This window comes from Pelophylax lessonae (assembly GCF_965119305.1).
Source record: "Pelophylax lessonae genome assembly, chromosome: 4".
In the NCBI taxonomy this organism is placed as follows: Eukaryota; Metazoa; Chordata; class Amphibia; order Anura; family Ranidae; genus Pelophylax; species Pelophylax lessonae.
In genome coordinates this window covers 633,439,187-633,458,058 of record NC_138771.1, presented here as the reverse complement: position 1 = coordinate 633,458,058, position 18,872 = coordinate 633,439,187, and the positions used below count along the sequence as shown (strand labels likewise).

General features: G+C 43.3%; 1 protein-coding gene and 1 pseudogene across 2 annotated transcripts in view; both read right to left on the bottom strand.

The window, feature by feature from the left end:
* The window catches only part of LOC309554707 (vomeronasal type-2 receptor 26-like), a 17,791-nt pseudogene extending 10,714 nt beyond the window's left edge, over positions 1 to 7,077 (bottom strand). Inside the window, exon 1 of the transcript in view lies at positions 6,997 to 7,077. The product of the transcript in view is annotated as a vomeronasal type-2 receptor 26-like (transcript). The remainder of the gene's footprint in view (positions 1 to 6,996) is intronic.
* A 910-nt stretch (positions 7,078 to 7,987) lies between these two features.
* LOC309554706 (extracellular calcium-sensing receptor-like) lies at positions 7,988 to 17,506 on the bottom strand (the record flags this gene model as incomplete). The annotated part of the gene is made up of 5 exons (XM_082256410.1): positions 7,988 to 8,892; positions 8,979 to 9,102; positions 14,225 to 14,452; positions 14,541 to 15,359; positions 17,249 to 17,506. The coding sequence occupies 5 exons, from the start codon at positions 17,504 to 17,506 to the stop codon at positions 7,988 to 7,990; spliced, it is 2,334 nt and encodes a 777-aa protein (XP_082112536.1).
* Between the last annotated feature and the right edge of the window lie 1,366 nt (positions 17,507 to 18,872).

The window sequence follows — 18,872 nt, the reverse complement described above, 5'->3', positions numbered from 1 at the left end:
AATCGTTGTGATCCCACCCACTTAACTTTAGTACTACTTTAGTGGAAAAGCAAACCATACCGTACCGTACCGAACCGTTCCAACACCGTACCATGCGGTACCAGCAGTGGAAAAACAAACCGGGGCAAAGCAGGGCCAAGCAGGGCCGAGTAGAGCCGAGCCGGTACTTGCAGTGGAAAAGTGCCATTACACTGGCTAACCTTGCCGAAACCAGGCAGCCCCGTTCTTTAGGAGGTCTGCTGAAACAGTCCACCGCAAGTACTATGTGGGGCTCTCCCGAAGAGAGACCCCATGAGAGAGGGCGAACCAAGCCAGAAGGACATATCCACCCCCTCCCAAGACTTTCAGGGACAGGCCAAGGACCTACACCCTACTAATCACGCTGTGCAAAATAAAGTGTACTGCCACAATAAAAAACACAAACCGTGAGACACACAACACATAAAAGTGGGGAAAGGGATAGTGGAGAAGTGCAAGGTTAGTGCCACATTGCAATACTATGGCAGGCCCTTCGGCCAGGAATAAAAAATTCCTCTGGTCCTGACTCCTGACCAAAAGGCCTGGTCCTAGAGGCAGGTGTGAAAAACGTGTGTAGGAAGTGCAGTGCCCTTGGTGCCATACTCATAGTGTTGCCATCCACTGTGAATTATGGCACCCCTGGACTGCCACTCCAGGGGCACATACACCACAGGCTTTTCAGAATCCTGATCCCTGGCAAGACCAATGCAGCCCCGTCCCTACCAGAAGGCCTCAGAACTTAGACAGCTTTGGGAGAGCCCGGCCCACAACCAGGGACACATACCTTTTCCAAGGCCAGACTCAACCCAGAAGGGGGAAAAAAGCCCCCCCCGCCGGCCGCCATCACCGTTCCTTACCATATACCATACACCATATACAGTTACTTACCGTTCCTTACGTACTATACACGTACTGAATGACGGGTCTGCCCCCTTCAACTTCTGGGTCTCCAAATTGGGCACATGGCCTGAGCTTTCCCTTTACGCCTTGGAGGTGCTGGCCTGCCCTGAAGCCAGTGTATTATCTGAACGGGTATTTAGCATGGCTGGGGGCGTTATCACAGACAAGCGCAGCCGCCTGTCCAGAGCCAATGTGGACAAGCTCACGTTCATTAAAATGAACCAGGCATGGATCCCACAGGACTTGTCCGTACCTTGTGCAGAATAGACATGTATACCGGCCTTACCCAGCCTTTGTTGTATTTTTGATCTTTCTCACTCTTTTGGGGTGTACCCTAATTTAAAAAGAAATAAAATTAAAAACAAAAACCAGTGTTGGCTACCTTGTCATCCTCCACCGCCGCTTCCACCTACACCGCCACATCAACCTCCTACTCCATATGGGCCTCGTCCTCCTAGATCAAGAAGATGATTCTTTTTTATTTTTATGTTTTTTGTGTTATTTTAAGTTATTTCCCTATTCACATTTGTTTGCAGAGCACTTGCCATGCTCTTAAGAAGATTTTGCTGCGCCATTTTCAGCCTTCTAGCCCTTTCCATGTTTTTTTTAGAGCCATTTTAGTGCTCAAAAGTTCGGGTCACCATTGACTTCAATGGGGTTCAGGATCGGGGTAAAGTTCGGGTTAAGTCCGGGTCACAAACCCAGACTTTTTTTTCAAGTTCGGCCGAACCCGCCGAACCCAGACATCCAGGTGTTCGATCAACTCTATTTAGAACTTATGTGTTCCCATTAGGGATGGGCTGACCGTTCGAGTTGAACACACGAACAAATGTGGCGTTCGAGTGGAAGTTCGCCCACCGATGAGCTCCCCATAATGCAATGCGCGATTGCAGTGCATTAAGTGCTTGTGATTGGCCAAAGCATGCACCTGATCTTTATGCTTCGGACAATCACAGCACAATGCCCTGTCAGAGCTATGATTGGCAAAAGGCAGGTCCATGCCCCACACTATATAAGGCTGCTTACACGGCAGCTGTGTGTAGTGTGTTAGTGTAGATTAGGAGTGGAGATTAGGTGGGTAGTTTGTGGATTGTGCTTTCATATTTAATTCAGTCAGTGCAAGGTAGTGTTGGGCTGATTCTTGTATAACACTGTGTTCTGCAGTCAGTTTAGTGTAGTCCTGTGCTGATTCATCTTGTATGACACAGTGTACTGCGGACAGTGTAGTGTAGGGCTGATTTTTGTATAACACAGTGTAGTGCTGTGCTGTGATTCTTGTGTAGTGGGGCCACTGAAGTGTTGGTGTATACAACACGTCTGTGTCACCCCACTGATCCCATTTTTTTTTCATCTATATATTTTTTCTTTTTTTTCTTTTCAGTTTTTTTTCTTTGCAGCATTAGGTTCTGTTTCTGCAATATTAGTACTCCCCCTTCTGTGTCGCAGGTGTTATTAGTTTTGCATCAGCAGTGATTTTTTTTTGTGGCGCAACAGCAGTAATTTTATTTAGGGCATAATTGCTGTCCCCCCTTTTATTATGCAGGTGCTATGACTTGAGCGTCAGCAGTGATTTTTTTTTGTGGCGCAGCAGCAGTAGTTTTATTTAGGGCATAATTTCTGTCCCCACATTTGTGTCACAGGTGCTATTACTTGTGCGTCAGTATTGATTTTTCTTTTTGTGGCGCAGCAGCAGTGATTTTTATTTAGGGCATAATTGCTGTCCCCCCTTTTGTGTGGCAAGTACTATTACTTGTGCGTCAGCAGTGATTTTTTTTGTGGCGCAGCATCAGTAATTTTATTTAGGGCATAATTGCTGTCCCCCTTTTGTGTCGCAGGTGCTATTACTTGTGTGTCAACAGTGATTTTTTCTTTGGACTTTATTACGTTTTTCATTATTAAAAAAATATATATACAATAAAACGGTTTATAATTCACCAAGTACAAAAGTATTGCACCCAAGCATCATATTTCCATTCCACATTCTGTAATAAAAAGTTATAAAAATTTCCCCCCCAAAAAATAAAAAACAATAATAAAATGGTTTATAGTGCACCAAGCACAAAAGTATTGCACCCAAGTATCATATTTCCATCCCACATTCTGTAATAAAAAGTATTGAAAACCCCTCCAAAAATCCCCATCATGTCCAAAAGGCCAACAAGGAGAGGTACATGCTCACAGGCCACTAAAAAAGGGCAAGCAGCCTCTGTGTCCACAGTGAAAAGTAGTGGTCACGAACATGGTGCATCCTCTACAGGCGGCGCATGCTTGTACTTTTTTTCTGGTGCTGGCCATGTTATTGAGGCACAACATGCAGAACAGTTGGTGGAGTGGATAACTAAGCCATCCTCATCCTCCTCATCCTCTGTCACCCAGGCTCATACTACTTTGCCTTCCACCTCAGCTGCTAAAGTGGCATATTCCACAGGCTCCTTCTCCACAGCTACTCCTTCCGTAGCCTCACCATCATGCACGGAGGAGTCACCTGAACTATTCGATCATAGTGTCAGTTACATGATGCTGGAAGATGCGCAGCAATTTGAATGCTCTGATGTTGGTTCCCAGATTGAGGAAGGGAATAATGTGAGCCTAGAGAGAGGGGGTTGACAATGACGGACAAGAAACTAGCACTCATGTTCCAAAGGCTGCAGCTTACTGCCAAGTTTGCTCCAGTGGCGAAGAGGGAGGGGATGATTAAGTCACTGACCGTACTTGGGTGCCTGAGAGAATAGAGGAGGAAAGTGAGGAGGAGGCAGACAACTTCAATGAGGCAGGATGTGCTCCAGGGGCTGGCTTAAGGGCAGCCACCCTATTGCATCACACCACAGAGCTCCAGGGTGCTGCTAACCCCCCGCTGATTTCCAAAAGTTCATTGGTGTGAGCTTTTTTCAACACATGTGCAGCAGACCGCAGCATTGCTGTTTGCAATCTCTGTCTGAAGCGGATCAAGCGTGGCCAGAACATCAGCCACTTGGGCACCACATGCTTGACAAGACATATGATGAGCTGCCACGCAGACCATTGGCAACAGCATCTGAAAGACCCACATCCTAATAAAATGCAGACTTCTCCTTGCTCCTCATCTGGGATCTCTACCCCTGCTATACCTCAAGTCCTCTCAAAAACCTGCACTGAAAGGGATGATGGTATAGCAATGGATGCCACAGGTACTTACACCCAATGTGCTAGCAGTACACCACCTCTTGATTTGACCAGCAGGCAAATTTCACCACCCCAGTTGCTGAACCATAAACAAAATACTGTCCCAGCCATCCACATGTTCAGCGTCTAAATGCTAACTTGGCCAAATTGCTAGCACTACAACTGCTGCCTTTTCATCTGGTAGACTCTGCCCCATTTCGTGAATTTGTGAAATGTGCTTTACCCCAGTGGAAGGTTCCAAAAATAAATTTCATTTCAGGTAAGGCCATTCCAGTTCTCTACCATCATGTGGAAGGAAATGTTGTGGCCTCGTTGGATGGAGCGGTCAGCAGGAAGGTTCACATTACTGCTGACTCATGGTCCAGCAGGCATGGTCAGGGATGTTGCATTTCCTTCTCGACGCACTAGGTAAGTCTGCTGGCAGCTGGGAAGGATGCAGGACAGGGTTCAGTGCTGGAGCTGGTTCCGCAACCATGCCTCCAAAACATTGGTGATGATTCTGCCACATCTGTCTGCTCCACCCCCTCCTCTTTTTTATCCTTTATGGCCTCTTCTGCTGGATTTTCCTCGGAACCAGCGGTGCTCCCTAAGTGTTCAAGGGGCTACGCAAGCAGTCAGGCTAAAAGATGTCAAGCAGTGCTTTAGTTGGTCTGTCTAGGGGACAGGAGCCACACCGGGTCAGAGATTCTGTCAGCTCTGCAGGGACAGGCTCAGAGGTGGTTGACGCCAGGAATGGTTTTATGCAACAATGGCACCAACCTTCTCTCCGCCCTCCGACAGGGACACTTGACACATGTTCCTTGCTTGGCACATGTCCTGAATTTGGTGGTACAGCATTTCTTGAACAGGTACCCGGGCTTACAAGATCTTCTGAGGCAGGCCAGAAAAGTCTGTGGCCATTTCCGGCGGTCCTACAATGCGAGTGCTCGCCTGGCTGACATTCAACGGGAATTCAACCTGCCCACCAACTGCCTTATTTGTGACATGCCCACCAGGTGGAACTCAAGATTGGCAATACTGCAGAGGCTGCACATGCAGCAGAGGGCCATCAATGAGTACCTGTGTGAGCATGGCACAAGAAAAAAGGCTAAGGGGATCTTGGCTTCTTTTCGCCACGCCAGTGCTTGCTGATAAAGTATGCATGCACTGTCCTGTCACCATTTGAGGAGGCCACAAGGATGGTGAGCCGCGATGATGCATGCATCAGTGACCCTGTCCCTCTAGTCTTCCTGCTGAAGCACACGCTACATGGAATCATGGACAGGGCAATTGAGGCAGAACAGCGGGAGGAAGAGGAGGACTTCCTTTCTTCACAAGGCCCCCTTTATGCAGATAACATTCCTGCAGGGCCACAAAACACACAGGAGGAAGAGGAGGAGGAGGATTGTGGCAGCATGGATGTAGAGGATAACATACAGCAGTCTTCAAGGGATGGTTTTCATTCCCCAGAAACCCCCACGGAGTTGTACGTGGTTGGGGAGAGGTTGCTTCTGACAATGTCATCCTTAGTGTCCCAGAGGACTCAGAATCTCATGCCTCCTCAAACTTACGCTGCATGGGCTCCCTGATTATGCAAAGTCTGCGAAAGGACCTGCAGATTTTTGGTATCAAGGAGAGGGATCATTACTGGTTGGCAACCCTTCTTGATCCACGTTACAAAGGTAAAGTTGCAGAGCTCATCCTGCCGTCGCAGAGGAAGCAGAGGAGGAAACATCTTGAGTATGCCTTGAAGAAAAATTGTATAAGCCTAGTGCTTAGTGAATGATAAAGTGGACCTACTGTGAACCTCTCCATGTACTAGAGATGTAACGCTCATTGTAACGCTATTATTCCTGGATTTCATAAGAATTAACATACGGCAGAATAACAGGCTACGCTTACCTTCCAATACGGACCCAAAAACATTTATCTCAAGGTTGGTCCTTTCCTCCGGGTAGAATAAAAATGGGCTCCAGTCACTTTTAAAGATGCAAACTTTTGTTTAGCAGATGGTATAGAGCAGTAATCTCCAAACTGCGGCCTGGGGGCTGGGTGTGGCCCATTGCTTGCCTTTATTATGCTCTTTGGAAACTATTCCTTACACTAAATACAAGGCACTATTCCTTCTACACCAACAGTGGGGCATAATTACCGTTATTGATACCAACAAAATGGCCCTATTCCTACCACTGACCCCAACAATGGGAAACTATTCCTCCCACTGACACCAATTGCAGGGCCCTATTCTTCACACTGACACCAATGATGGGGCACTAGTGTTTCCCCTGATACCCATAATGGGCACTAGTCCTCCCACTAACACCAGTGATGGGGCATTCTTTAATCCAATTGACACCAGAGCATTTTCTACTCACACTGACCACAGTCCGACCCCCTGAAAGTTTGAAGGGCAGTAAACTGGCCCTTTATTCGGAAGGTTTGGAGACCTTTGGAGGGTATAGAGGAAGGGAAGGAGGATGGAGGGAGCACAGGGTTTCTGATGTTTTCTTCCTGAACACAGGCCCTAGATTGCAGAAATTTTTTTCTGGACTCTTTGTTACTTCTCCCATACTAAGCAATACTTAGGGATGGATTAATCTGCCCAGGTTAAAATCCTGGGGGCAGGGAGGGGGCGGGGGGGGGGGGGGGGGGGTTTGGTTAGGTGTGTGGGCATTAGTTGTCATATTCTGTCTGAAATTTGCAAAACCAAAACTTAGTAAATCTCATTGAAGTCCAGAATAGATGGGGGCAAAGCTCATTACTGCATTTTGGCAACTGTTAGGGCTTATAGGCAAACTACTGTCAAAAAAGCATTGGAAGTCTTGACCATTGTCCAAAATGTTAAAGAAAATCTATCATACACTTTCATGTTATAACATCTGCATTGTAATACCAATACAAATAATAGTTGTGTTTGACAATCCAATATAATCTTACTTGAAAAAAAACTCCTTTCATGTTGTGAGTGCTGCCTATCTGCTGGTTGTCTCTTTCCACAACTTTCTGGATTCCCTGCATGCTTTGAAGCTTCCCTTCTGCTGTTTAAATTAACTTTCTAAGGACTATATATCCCATGGTACCTTGCTGCCTGCAAACAGGGATTCCTGTACTGCCTCTGCCTCTTGAAAATCCTCCTCCAAGCCCCCTTGTAGTTCAGAAGGCAGGCTCCGTGAAATGTGTGACACAGCAGTGACGACTCACAGGGCATAGGGAATGGCTGTCATGAAATTCAAGGAAGTAAACTAGTGCGGATCTTCACAAAGTAAGTTTACAAACTTCAAGATCATTCAGATTAATAGGAGTAGGCTAGAAATAATTTTAAAATAATGTGGAAATTTGAAAATATGAATTTGAATTTTGACCATAGATGCGCTTTAAAAAAAAATTGACATGCATATTACGTTTTAATTAGTTTATTCCATTTTAGTCTACAAATGTTTTAATTTTCTAAAATGTGAAAAAAAATAAAATGTAATTTCCATGCAATGTAGGAACTCCTTCTGTAAATAGTTATTATGCAGAACTCCCTGCCGAAATCTCACCCTCTGCTTGTGTGATTGGCTTTCTGCTTTTCACAGATGTCTACCCTAATGTGATGCAAATAACATTTTCAGGCATCCCTTGCAATAAGAGTCTTATTTGGTGAGCCACTCTAAAATGCTCAGCCACTTCTTTAGGGATGGAGACACTGCAAGTATTTCCTATACAACACAGAGATTGCTCAGGTTGTTTTAATGAAGGCAGACCTTCCCATTCAGAAATCAAAGAAAGAACATGGTGAAACAAACAGCAGTTCCTTTAGAACAGAGAAAGTTATGAATTTACAAAATACTTTCCTAAAATCCTAACAACATAAACTATTTTATGATTACATAACTGTAGTCCTGCATAAGACATATGTCTATATTTTTGTTTGTATTTTATTTTTTCAGCCACAGTTTTTTTTCATCAGTAGTCCTTTAGAGTTCATATTAGGTCGAAACAATATGATGAAACATTTTGGTAGGAAAATACAAACCACAAGAGCCCAGCTAGAAGATAAGATGGCAAAGATCTCGGTGGCTACAATATATTTCCCTCGTGAGCTGAGAGAGGCTGGGATGTAGGATATCCAAACACTGAGGAAAGCCAACATGCTAAAGGTAATAAACTTTGCCTCATTGAAGCTGTCAGGTAATCTTCTAGCGAAGAATGCAACAATAAGACTGATGGTGGCTAGGAGACCTAGGTATCCTAACATGAACCAGAATGCTGTAGGAGAACCTTCATTGCAGCTCAAAATAATCACCTTTGACTGAGTGTTAGAGTCAAACTCTGGAAAAGGAGGTGAAGAAGAAAGCCAAGTCACACAGATTGATACTTGGATTAGTAAACAAAGGGCAATGAGTGAGTAGGATACTCTTATACCAGTAAACTTTCTTAACTGACTTCCTGGCTTGGTGGCTTTGAAGGCAATGACGACTGTAATAGTTTTGGCTAGAACACAAGAGATACACAATGAAAAGACCAAACCAAATGTAACCTGGCGGAGAAGGCACTTATCTTGTTGGGGGTATCCAATAAACGCCAATGAGCAAAGGAAGCAGAGGCACAAAGATATGAGTAGAAGACAGCTTAAAGACCAGTTGTTGGCTCGCACTATTGGTGTGGTCCTATAATGGATGAACAATCCCAAAATTCCAAGTGGAACAACGGAAGAGAATATGGCAATGGAAGCCAAGTTAATGCCAAGTGCTTCACTGTAGGAGAGGAACTCAATGGGCTTTGGCAAACATGCATCTTGTTGGAAATTGGGCCACATATCCCAGGGGCAAGGGAGGCAATTCACAGCATCTAGAGAAGAAAGTTAGTGTCAGTATTGTAAAAAGCACAGTTTGTGTGTAGAAACCTACATTATCAAACATAATCTTATAAAGCACCTGTTTCATTGGAGATTTGTCCCTGAGGACAAGGTACGCACTGGAAACAGCAGATGGGTTTTCCAGGAATGGTCACCTTCATAAATCCTGGAGAACAGCTAGAACTGCACTTTGATGGTGGAACCTTATGGAAATAAATAGAATATGCAAGGAATAAGAAAACAGATCCTAAAAAATTCAGCAGAATCTGACTTCTAGCATGTGGGTACACCCTGCCATGGAACATAATTAAAGTGGTTGAAAAGGCCAAAGGTTTCTACATTTCATGCACCTTGGGAGCCATTTTAGCTAAGAAAGGATGACCGATAAACAGTGTAGAGTTGAGACTGGTGGCTAGTGTTCCATTACGAAGGCCAGATTATTAGGCATAGCCATCTAGGTTGAATCCAGCTTTGTTGGCAGCTTCCAAAGTGTTTTCTGTTCAGGTAAGTAGCCAAACTTTTTTTTATTTATTGTTTAGGTAAACCTATATTTTGCCAATAGAAACAGGTTCACCTAAAGTGGTTGTAAAGGCTTGAGGTTTTTTACCTTTATGTATTCTATGCATTAAGATAAAAAACCTTCTGTGTGCAGCAGTCCCCATTAGCCCCCCTAATACTTACCTGAGCCCTATCTCGATCCAGCAATGTTGCACGAGAGGCTCAGCTGTCCAGGACTCTCCCTCCTCATTGGCTGAGACAGCAGCGTGGCGCCATTGGCTCCCGCTGCTGTCAATCAAAGTCAGTGTGCCACTGAGGAGAGAGGGGGCAGGGCCAAGCCACGGCTCTGTGTCTGAATGGACACACATTACTTTGGCTCGGCTCGGGTGCCCCCATAGCAAGCTGCTTGCTGTGGAGGCACTCAGCAGGAGGGAGGGGCCAGGAGATCCGGTGCTATCTTTCTTTTTGTTCAGAAAATGTCCTTTCACTATCTGTCCCATAGACCTCACAGGAAGGGTCATTTGCTATTCATGCAAGCTATAAGGCTGAGACTCTAATAAGTACTGAGTGGTCATTTGATTGCCATATGAGTTGTCCTCTGAAGGAATAGTGCTGGAAAATTGCTTGTGTTGTGTGTCTTCAGTGACATTTTTCTATACCAGGACATTTAGGACCCCCATGAATGTATCCCTATATGAATGTATTGAGAGGTCAAGGCAACAGCTAGTGCATTCACATGTCGCTAATTGTGCCAACAGTGTTTTTTGCTGGCAGAAGATAGACACACTTGTTATTGTGACATTACAATAATTAAGGAAACCATACTATAATATCAATTACACAATGGCACATTCTCTGCCCCAAACTAACAAGCCCATAAGGACTGTAGACAGGGACATAGAAAAGATGTCTAAAAGCACGTCAGTTTTTGGCACAGAGGTTTCCAGGAGATGTCATAGGTGTGCACTTCTCTGTTTCCTGAATACCGCCTACATGAAATAAGAGTGAGCTCCCACGGCTGGCATCCATTGTACCCACAGCTGAGGGGAACAATGGCTTTTGGAGAGATGTTCTTTTGGACCATACTATGGCATAAGTGAGATTATATCTCCCCAATGGAACACAGACAGTAATATAAAAACTGGTAGAGGTTCTACTTCTAATAATACGTGGTTCCAGCAAAGGATTTTTTTTCTAGAGCCTTGTTTTGTTGGGGCACAATGGTGGCTAACTGGGCTGCATTTGTGCTCTGTCCCAATAGGGTTCTGTTCTCAGTCCCTACTTTGGACACCATCTTCATGTTCTCCCTTTGCCTGCATGGGTTTCCTGGGGGTTAATGATGAGCAGAGTGATTACCACAAAATGTATTTTGCAGCAAAATGACTAATTTAAAAGCAAAGAATAATGCCCCCCCCCCTTTACTTAGTGGGTTTTTTGTTTGAGAGTAGAAGTGTTCTCATCCAATATCTGTATCTGACCTCACAAAGGCTCTTTCTTCTAAGTGGGCACAAACTCCCTCAGACAAGCTCCAGAATCTTGTGGAGAGACTCCTTAGAAAAGTTAAAGGGGGGTGGGGTGTAGACAACCTCAATAATATTGGCCATGGGTTTAGAAAAGGATGTCAAACAAGCTTATATACACAGTGCATCCGGAAAGTATTCATAGATCTTCACTTTTTCCACATTTTCTTATGTTACAGCCTTAATCCAAAAAGGATTAAATTCATTATTTTCCTCAAAATTCTACAAACAATCCCCCATAATGACAACGTGAAAGAAATTTGTTTGAAATCTTTCAATGTACATAAGTATTTGCAGCCTGTGCCATGACACTCAAAATTAAAGCGTTTCTAACTGCAAATCATGCTGTGGGAATGACTTTAAGTGACAGGAACTGGGAGACTAGTCAGGATCAAGGGAACAATGAATTCAGCAATTACAGAGACATCCTTGATGAAAACCTGCTCCAGAGAGCTCTGGACCTTAAACTGGGAAGAAAGTTCATCTTTCAACAGGATAACAACCCTAAGCACACAGCCAAGATAACAAAGGTGTGGCTACAGGACAACTCTGTGAATATCCTTGAGTGGCCCAGCCAGAGCTCAGACTTAAACCCGATTGAACATCTCTGGAGAGATCTGAAAATGGCAGCGATGCTCCCCATCCAACCTGATGGAGCTTGAGAGGTCCTGCAAAGAAGAATGGGAGAACCTGTCCAAAAATAGGTGTGCCAAGCTTGTAGCATCATTCTCAAAAAGACATGAGGCTGTAATTGGTGCCAAAGGGGCTTCAACAAAGTACTGAGCAAAGGCTGTGAATACTTATGTACATGTGATTTTTTATTTTTTTTTAATAAATTGGCAAAGATTTCAAACAAACTTCTTTCACGTTGTCATTACAGGGTACTGTTTGTAGAATAATGAAGAAAAAAATGAATTTAATCCATTTTGGAATAAGGCTGTAACATAACAAAATGTGGAAAAAGTGAAGTGCTGTGAATACTCTCCAGATGCACTGTATGTATTATAGTCAGGTGTATAGAACACCTTTGGGATGAATTAGAGTGGAGACTGCGATCCAGGTCTTCTTGTCCAACATCAGTGCCTGACCTCACAAATTCGCTTCTGGAAGAATGGTCAAACATTCCTATAGACACACTCCTAAACCTTGTGCACAGCCTTCCCAGAAGAGTTGCATCTGTTATAGCTGCAAAGGGTGGCCCAACTCAATATTGAACCCTACAGACTAAGACTGGGATGCCATTAAAGTTCATGTGTGTGTAAAGGAAGGTGTCCCAATACTTTTGGTACTATAGTGTATATATGATTCACTGGTATTGGCAGTTGTGAACTATGCATGTGACAGAGACACCTAGGAACAGTCCAAGTCATTTTGTCCTGCACTTTTCCTCAACATGACAGCAAACAAGCTTAGTATAAATGCTGGAGGACTTTGTTTAGCAAGTTCATAGCATTAAAAAAAAAATCTGCTCGTCCAAGCTACTAACAAAACTCAGAAGAAAGAATGAATGAAAGAGCAAGAAAGAAAGAAAGAAAGAGAGAAAGAAAGAAAGAAAGAAAGAAAGAAAGAAAGAAAGAAAGAAAGAAAGAAAGAAAGAAAGAAAGAAAGAAAGCTAAGCATTTTGGCACTTAGTAATATAATTTACTTCATACACATTTTCAGCACTTCTTACCTGTTTTTCCTTCTTCCCATAGCTATTAAAAAAAGGAAAATCACATTATGGTATTACACCATGTAACACGTTCTTAACCGCACACTTTACATGCTTTACAACTCCACAAGGTGTTTCCACTGACAGCACTCCAGCACTCCTTGCATTGCCATGTATACGGTACAAAGCACTCTCATGTAGTCTGTGCCAAGCTTGGCAAGGCTCACTAGACTGGCATAAACCAATGTAGCAAGGTTTCCAGTGTCTAATAATACCTTCATGTCTTTCCATTGTAATACGACATACACTATAGTACCAAAAGTATTGGGACGCCTGCCTTTACACACACATGAACTTTAATGGGATCCCAGTCTTAGTCCATAGGGTTCAATATTGAGTTGGCCCACCCTTTGCAGCCATAACGGCTTCAACTCTTCTGGGAAGGCTGTTCACAAAGTTTAGGAGTGTGTCTATGGGAATGTTTGACTATTCTTCTAGAAGTGCATTTGCGAGGTCAGGCACTGATGTGGCCTAGAAGGCCTGGCTTGCAATCTCCGCTATAATTATTTCCAAAGGTGTTCTATCTGGTTAAGGTCAGGACTCTGAGCAGGCCAGTCAAGTTCCCCCACCCCAAACTCACTCATCCATGTCTTTATGGACTTTGCTTCATGCACTGGTCCAAATCATTTGGTGGAGGGGGAATTATGGTGTGGGGTTGTTTTTCAGGGGTTGGGCTTGGTCCTTTAGTTCCAGTGAAGGGAACTCTTAAGGTGTCAGCATACCAAGACATTTTGGACAATTTCAAGTTCCCAGTTGGAACAGTTTGGGGGTGACCCCTTCCTGTTCCATCATGGCTGCCCCTAATAGGTTCCCCAAAACAGACTAGCAGCACTCCCATGTGGTCTGTGCCAAGCTTAGCAAGGCCCACCAGACTGGCATAAACCAATGTGTTAAGGTTTCCAGTGTCTACTAATACCTCCACCAGATGTCTTTCCATTTTTATTAGGACATATCTGCTTTCCAGTCTCAATTCCTTGGTGTGCCTTTACCATGTGTATGTGAAAAAACAGAGGTGACACAAACACACTGTCCACAATCATGTACTGGCTGGCTGTCGCATTCTGTTAGTATTTCCCGTACCACACTGAAAACACACTGACTTTCTGATCTGCTGCGGGTGCCAATGTAAGGCTAAGGGCACCCCAAATGCAAAGCGCAAATGCAGTGCAATTGCAGGCACCAAAGCGCATTCTACTGCAGTACCATGCAATTTGGTGCTGTACTGTTTTTAAAGGTCCTGCATACACTGCTTTCTTCACAATATGAATGGGCTGCACAATCTCACTATACAGGAATCACACAATAACATGTGTCGTGTTCCTGTGTGGTCCCGGTGTGAACCTGCTCTAAACAAAATCACTAAAATAAAACTGACACAGAGCCATTTTCCTTCTAGATGGTATTTGACCAACTTGTCTGTAAATGTTATGACTGTGGTGGTGACAGCATTTTAGAAGTTCTTCAAGGGCAGGGATAGATATATATGGTTCTTTATATTTTGTAAACTAGACATGGAAACAATAAATGATAAGCTTCCTAAAGAAGATATCTACATAGCGTGAGGTTTTTTTTTTTTTTTCATCTGGTGCATCGTACCATTGTTTTGTTATTATTCCATACAATGCCAGCATGGTCTATACTCATAGTGTTCCCATCTGTGGAGCTGGAGTCATATCTTCCTACTATAACTTGCTTCAAGGACCCAGTAGAACTAATCTGCCAGTTTATAATATCATAAAGGGCTGGAGGATCCCCATTGTCATCAAAAAATATGTTTGTCTTGTCTGAAGTCTGAAACCTTGTTGTTTTAATATAACGGAGAAGCTGGAAAACAACATTAAGAAGAAAGGGATTTAAAGAAAAACAAATACAACATAATCAATTGACTTTGGGAAAAATACAAGTAACGTACTTGCCAAGGGTCAAATGACAAAATGTTTGCACATCCATTATGAAATGGGCCTTTTCCTGGCTGGCAGTGAAGCAGATTGTGTAAGGCCCATGCAAATGCATAAACTGAAGTGTAGACCATGAAGGTTGCTCCAAAATCAACTTTCAGCATTGACTTCCCCAGATTTTCTTCTCCAGTGCAGTCATGTACTGTTTTGTTACTTGTCCCATCATCTGAATTCAGGGGGTTAATCCATCTGCAGGAAAACATTTGCTCCCAGAACTCTGTTATGAAAGAATCATTTGGAGCTTTTGATGGGTGTAAGCTGTTTAGATACTCCATAAATCCTGGCAACTGTCCTGCATGGACAGCAAACCCAAGAGTGCCTATCAAGACTTGCTGATACTTTTCTTTAGAAAGAAGATTAGAGGTTGACCATGCTTCACTGGCTATCCAGATTTTATCAGTCACATTCTGTCTTTGCAACTCTTCTACAACTGGTAAAAAATCTGGTTTGGAGGACAACACTGCCACAACTTTGACTGTTGACTCCTTGATAACATTGACAATGTGTGGAGCATTCCTGTTGGCCTGGCTGGTCATAATTGTTTCTATGAAAGCTACACATGCACCGGCATTGATTAATTCCTCCCTTACCGCCTGGAGACTTAGTTGACCATAGTCATCATCACTTGCTAGAAAGCCAACCCATGACCAACCAAAATACAGGATTAAGTTAGCAAGACCTCGGGACTGAAATACATCACTAGGTAGGGTGCGAAAGAAAGAAGGAAATATTTTTCTGTTGCTGAGAGTTGGGCTGGTTGAGGAGTAGCTTATCTGTGGATTTAAAAAAAATAACAGGAATGCTATAAAACCTAATGGATAAACAAGGAAACTTTGGTCCATGGTAGTTTGGTTCCACCTATGTATGTACAGGATGTAATGTACATTTAAGAGGATCACGTTTCTTGGGAAGAACATCACCACCTGATTATGAAATGCCCAGTTAAAGGTATAAGACATCAACACTGTGCCTTACTGCAATATTCTGTGAAATCTATGGATCCCTCAGTATGTTTTTAAATCATAGGATGGGATCTTCCCAGTCAAGTTGACTTGCATTTACATGACATGAAATAGTCTATTGTCTAGGAGAGTCTTTCAATCTTTTGAGTTCTAAGGCATTAAAGGGACTGTAAAGCCTTGTGGTTTTTCACCTTAATGCATATGAAAAACCTTATTTGTAGCAGCTGCCCCCGGATCCCCCCTTTTTCTTGCCTAAGCCCATCTGTTCCAGCGACGTGCACGAGCCCAGTGGTTTCAGCCACTGTCCCTGTCCTCATTGAATAGATTGCTTGTCATTCAAGGCCAGTGTCTGTGGGGGAGGTGGGGCCGAGTCCCACTGTCTGTGTCAATGGACCCATTAAAGGCGGCTCTCTGTGGGGGCACCCAATGAAGAGGAGGAACCAGGAGCACCAGCGAGGCACCCCAGAAGAGGAGGATCGAGGCTGCTCTGTGCAAAACCCTTGCACAGAGTAGGTAGGTATGGGATGTTTGGTATTTTTATAAAAAAAAACATTTGAACCTTTACAACCCCTTTAACCAGATGACGACCAGCCACCTTAGTTATACTGCGCCAGGTCGGCTCTGTAATGCGAAATGACATACCTGTACGTTTTTTTGTGTAGCAGTTAGTGGAGTTGAGTGCGCATTGCCAAAGGCTAGAGGGGCGATTGGCTAGAGGGGGAGCCAATCAGTGGGTCCGGTGGATGAGATGTCCGCTGGGCACCCGCGATCGCTCTCCGTGAAGACAGAATGGCGGTCTGCGGAAGTAAACACGGCACACCGCTGTTCTGTCAGTGATGAACACAGGGATCATGTGCTCCTCCTATGTAGGAACACAGGTCTCTGTGTTCATCCAGTAAGTACATCCTCCACACAGTTGTTAGAAAGCACCCCCTAGGCACACATTTAACCCTTTTATCGCCCCTGGTGTTAACTCCTTCCCTGCCAGTGTCATTAGTACAGTAACAGTGCATATTTTTAGAACTGATTACTGTAATAACGTCACTGGTCCCCTCAGAAGTGTCAAAAGTGTCAGTGAGGTGTTATTCCTGTAGGCAATTTGCCCCCCCCCCTTGCAACCCCTACATCCTTCCTTGTTTTTAGGATGTGAAAACAATTGTTTTTCATTCATGTTATTCTGGAAGTGAGCGGACAATGTTTTTCCCATACTAGAAACAAGATGGGATGTAAGGGTTGCTAGTATGGAAAATTTTTCGACCTGGCTTCTGGGGGGTCCAAATGGCCTACAGGTATGACTAGAACATGAATGAACATTTTACAATGCTGCACAGCTTTTTAATATCTGCTTGGACCTTTTGACTGCATATATTATTTTCTGGAAAAGGGGAATTAGTCTTTAAATGACAACATGTATTAAAGTGTACTCAACGGTAAAACTTTTTTAGTCTTAGATAGAGTCATGAGGGGCTTGAATCTTGCTGTCTGTTTTACCGCATGAGAGATTTACTTTTTTCTACATGTCCTAGTAACCATTGTCACTGGGACTTGAAAGTGAGGGTACTATCCGGTCAAAGTCAGGCAGTACATTGCTTGCATTAGGAGAATACATTTAATGATGTAAAAATGAATATATAGTGGCTTTAAGGTGTATATTTTATATCTGCCCAGAGTTCAGCTTTAAGAAAAGTATTATTTTGTACCTGTGGATATCTATAAAGACCTAAAATGTGTGCCATTAGAATGGAGCGTGTAGATGCAGAGTCACCAATGATACCAGCAAAAGTGCCTGTTTGTTCACACCGATAATTTGGAATGCTTTCTTTTTTTCCAGACAACATCCACAGAGTTCCTTCTACTGCCCGTCTGAGTACAGTACAAGTGTCGAAGATCTGGTAGCCCAGGGTGAGATTGGGAAGAAGGTCTGGATCCTTGTTAATCTCCTTTATAGCGTATATCATGGCTTGCATTCTCTGGTAATTGTCTAGTTCAAGGCTAGTAAAACAAATACAAATAATCATATTCTTCATATATTTCATAAAGCATACAAAAAAAAAGTAAAAAGTTAATAACTGCGCTAAGCTATAAAAATAAAAAGCTGCAGCTGTAGTGGGAATCACTATGGGTAGATATATGGATAGAAAAGCTGCGCTACACAGTTGATAACATGGAAATCAATCGGTAATGCTCAGAGATCATTAAGGAAGTCCAAACAAAAATAGCACAGATGACATATGCATTCAGCAGGACAGAAAAAGTTCCAAAGTGCAGATGAATAGATGATAAATCCGCCACCAAGGGTCACTTCAAATCAGCCACAGTGGAGCATGCTAATGCGCTTACCAGATGCAGGAAAATAATCAGCATTAAACACTCTCAAGCAAGCCTGCAGCAGAAGGGGCCACCTCTCCTGAATCACCACATCCAGCATAGATAATACCAGCCACTTGGTCCGAAGTTATGGATAGTATGTAAAGAGGAATGGCCACAATAGTGCAGATAGTCTAGTACGTTTTATTGGATAATATACAAAAATGCACTATATACCATATACAAAAAAAAGGGTTAGTTAGTCAATCTCCAGCTTCCTCCAACCTATGCATATCCAGGGTGTACCATTTCTGAACATGTAACTATCATATACAACAAGTGGGACAATGAGAGTTTTTGCTAACAGATTATTTGTTTTATAGGATGCATAGAATTTCATATGGCTGGGAAAATAAGTCCTTCCAGTCCTTAAAGCACTTACATAATAAATGTTTTACAATAACTAATTGTTTTCAAAGGGTAGTTCACCTCTAAAATAACATTTACAACACAATCAAATGTCCCCAGTAGGTTGCAAATCATAATGCAGAACATTAAAGTTGAACTTTGTTTATATTACATACCTATAGGCTGAGTGTACCATCTGCAAATCCTCACCAAATGTCACATCCAGAGCGATTTTAGCCATCCTTTGTATAAGCTAGGATAGATGTTATGTTGAGCACATCATCATCACAGGACGTTATGTTGAGCACATCATCATCACAGGAAGGAGGATGAAATAAGCACTTCCCCTCATCCACAAATCTGCACATGTGCAGTATTGGGAAGAAATGGATTCTGGCTTATATGTAGAATGGCTTGGATCACTGTGGACTCTACTTTCAATGTTATTTTAATGGTGAGCTAACCCTTTAACACTAAAGGAAGGCATGATAAAGTAAAAATGAGGTGGATTTTCTCATATTGCTTCTAGGAATGAGCTCAGGCATGTTCGGATCATAGTACAAGCCCACCTGAGCTATCCTACCAGGATGCTGTCCCACTGGTGGCTTC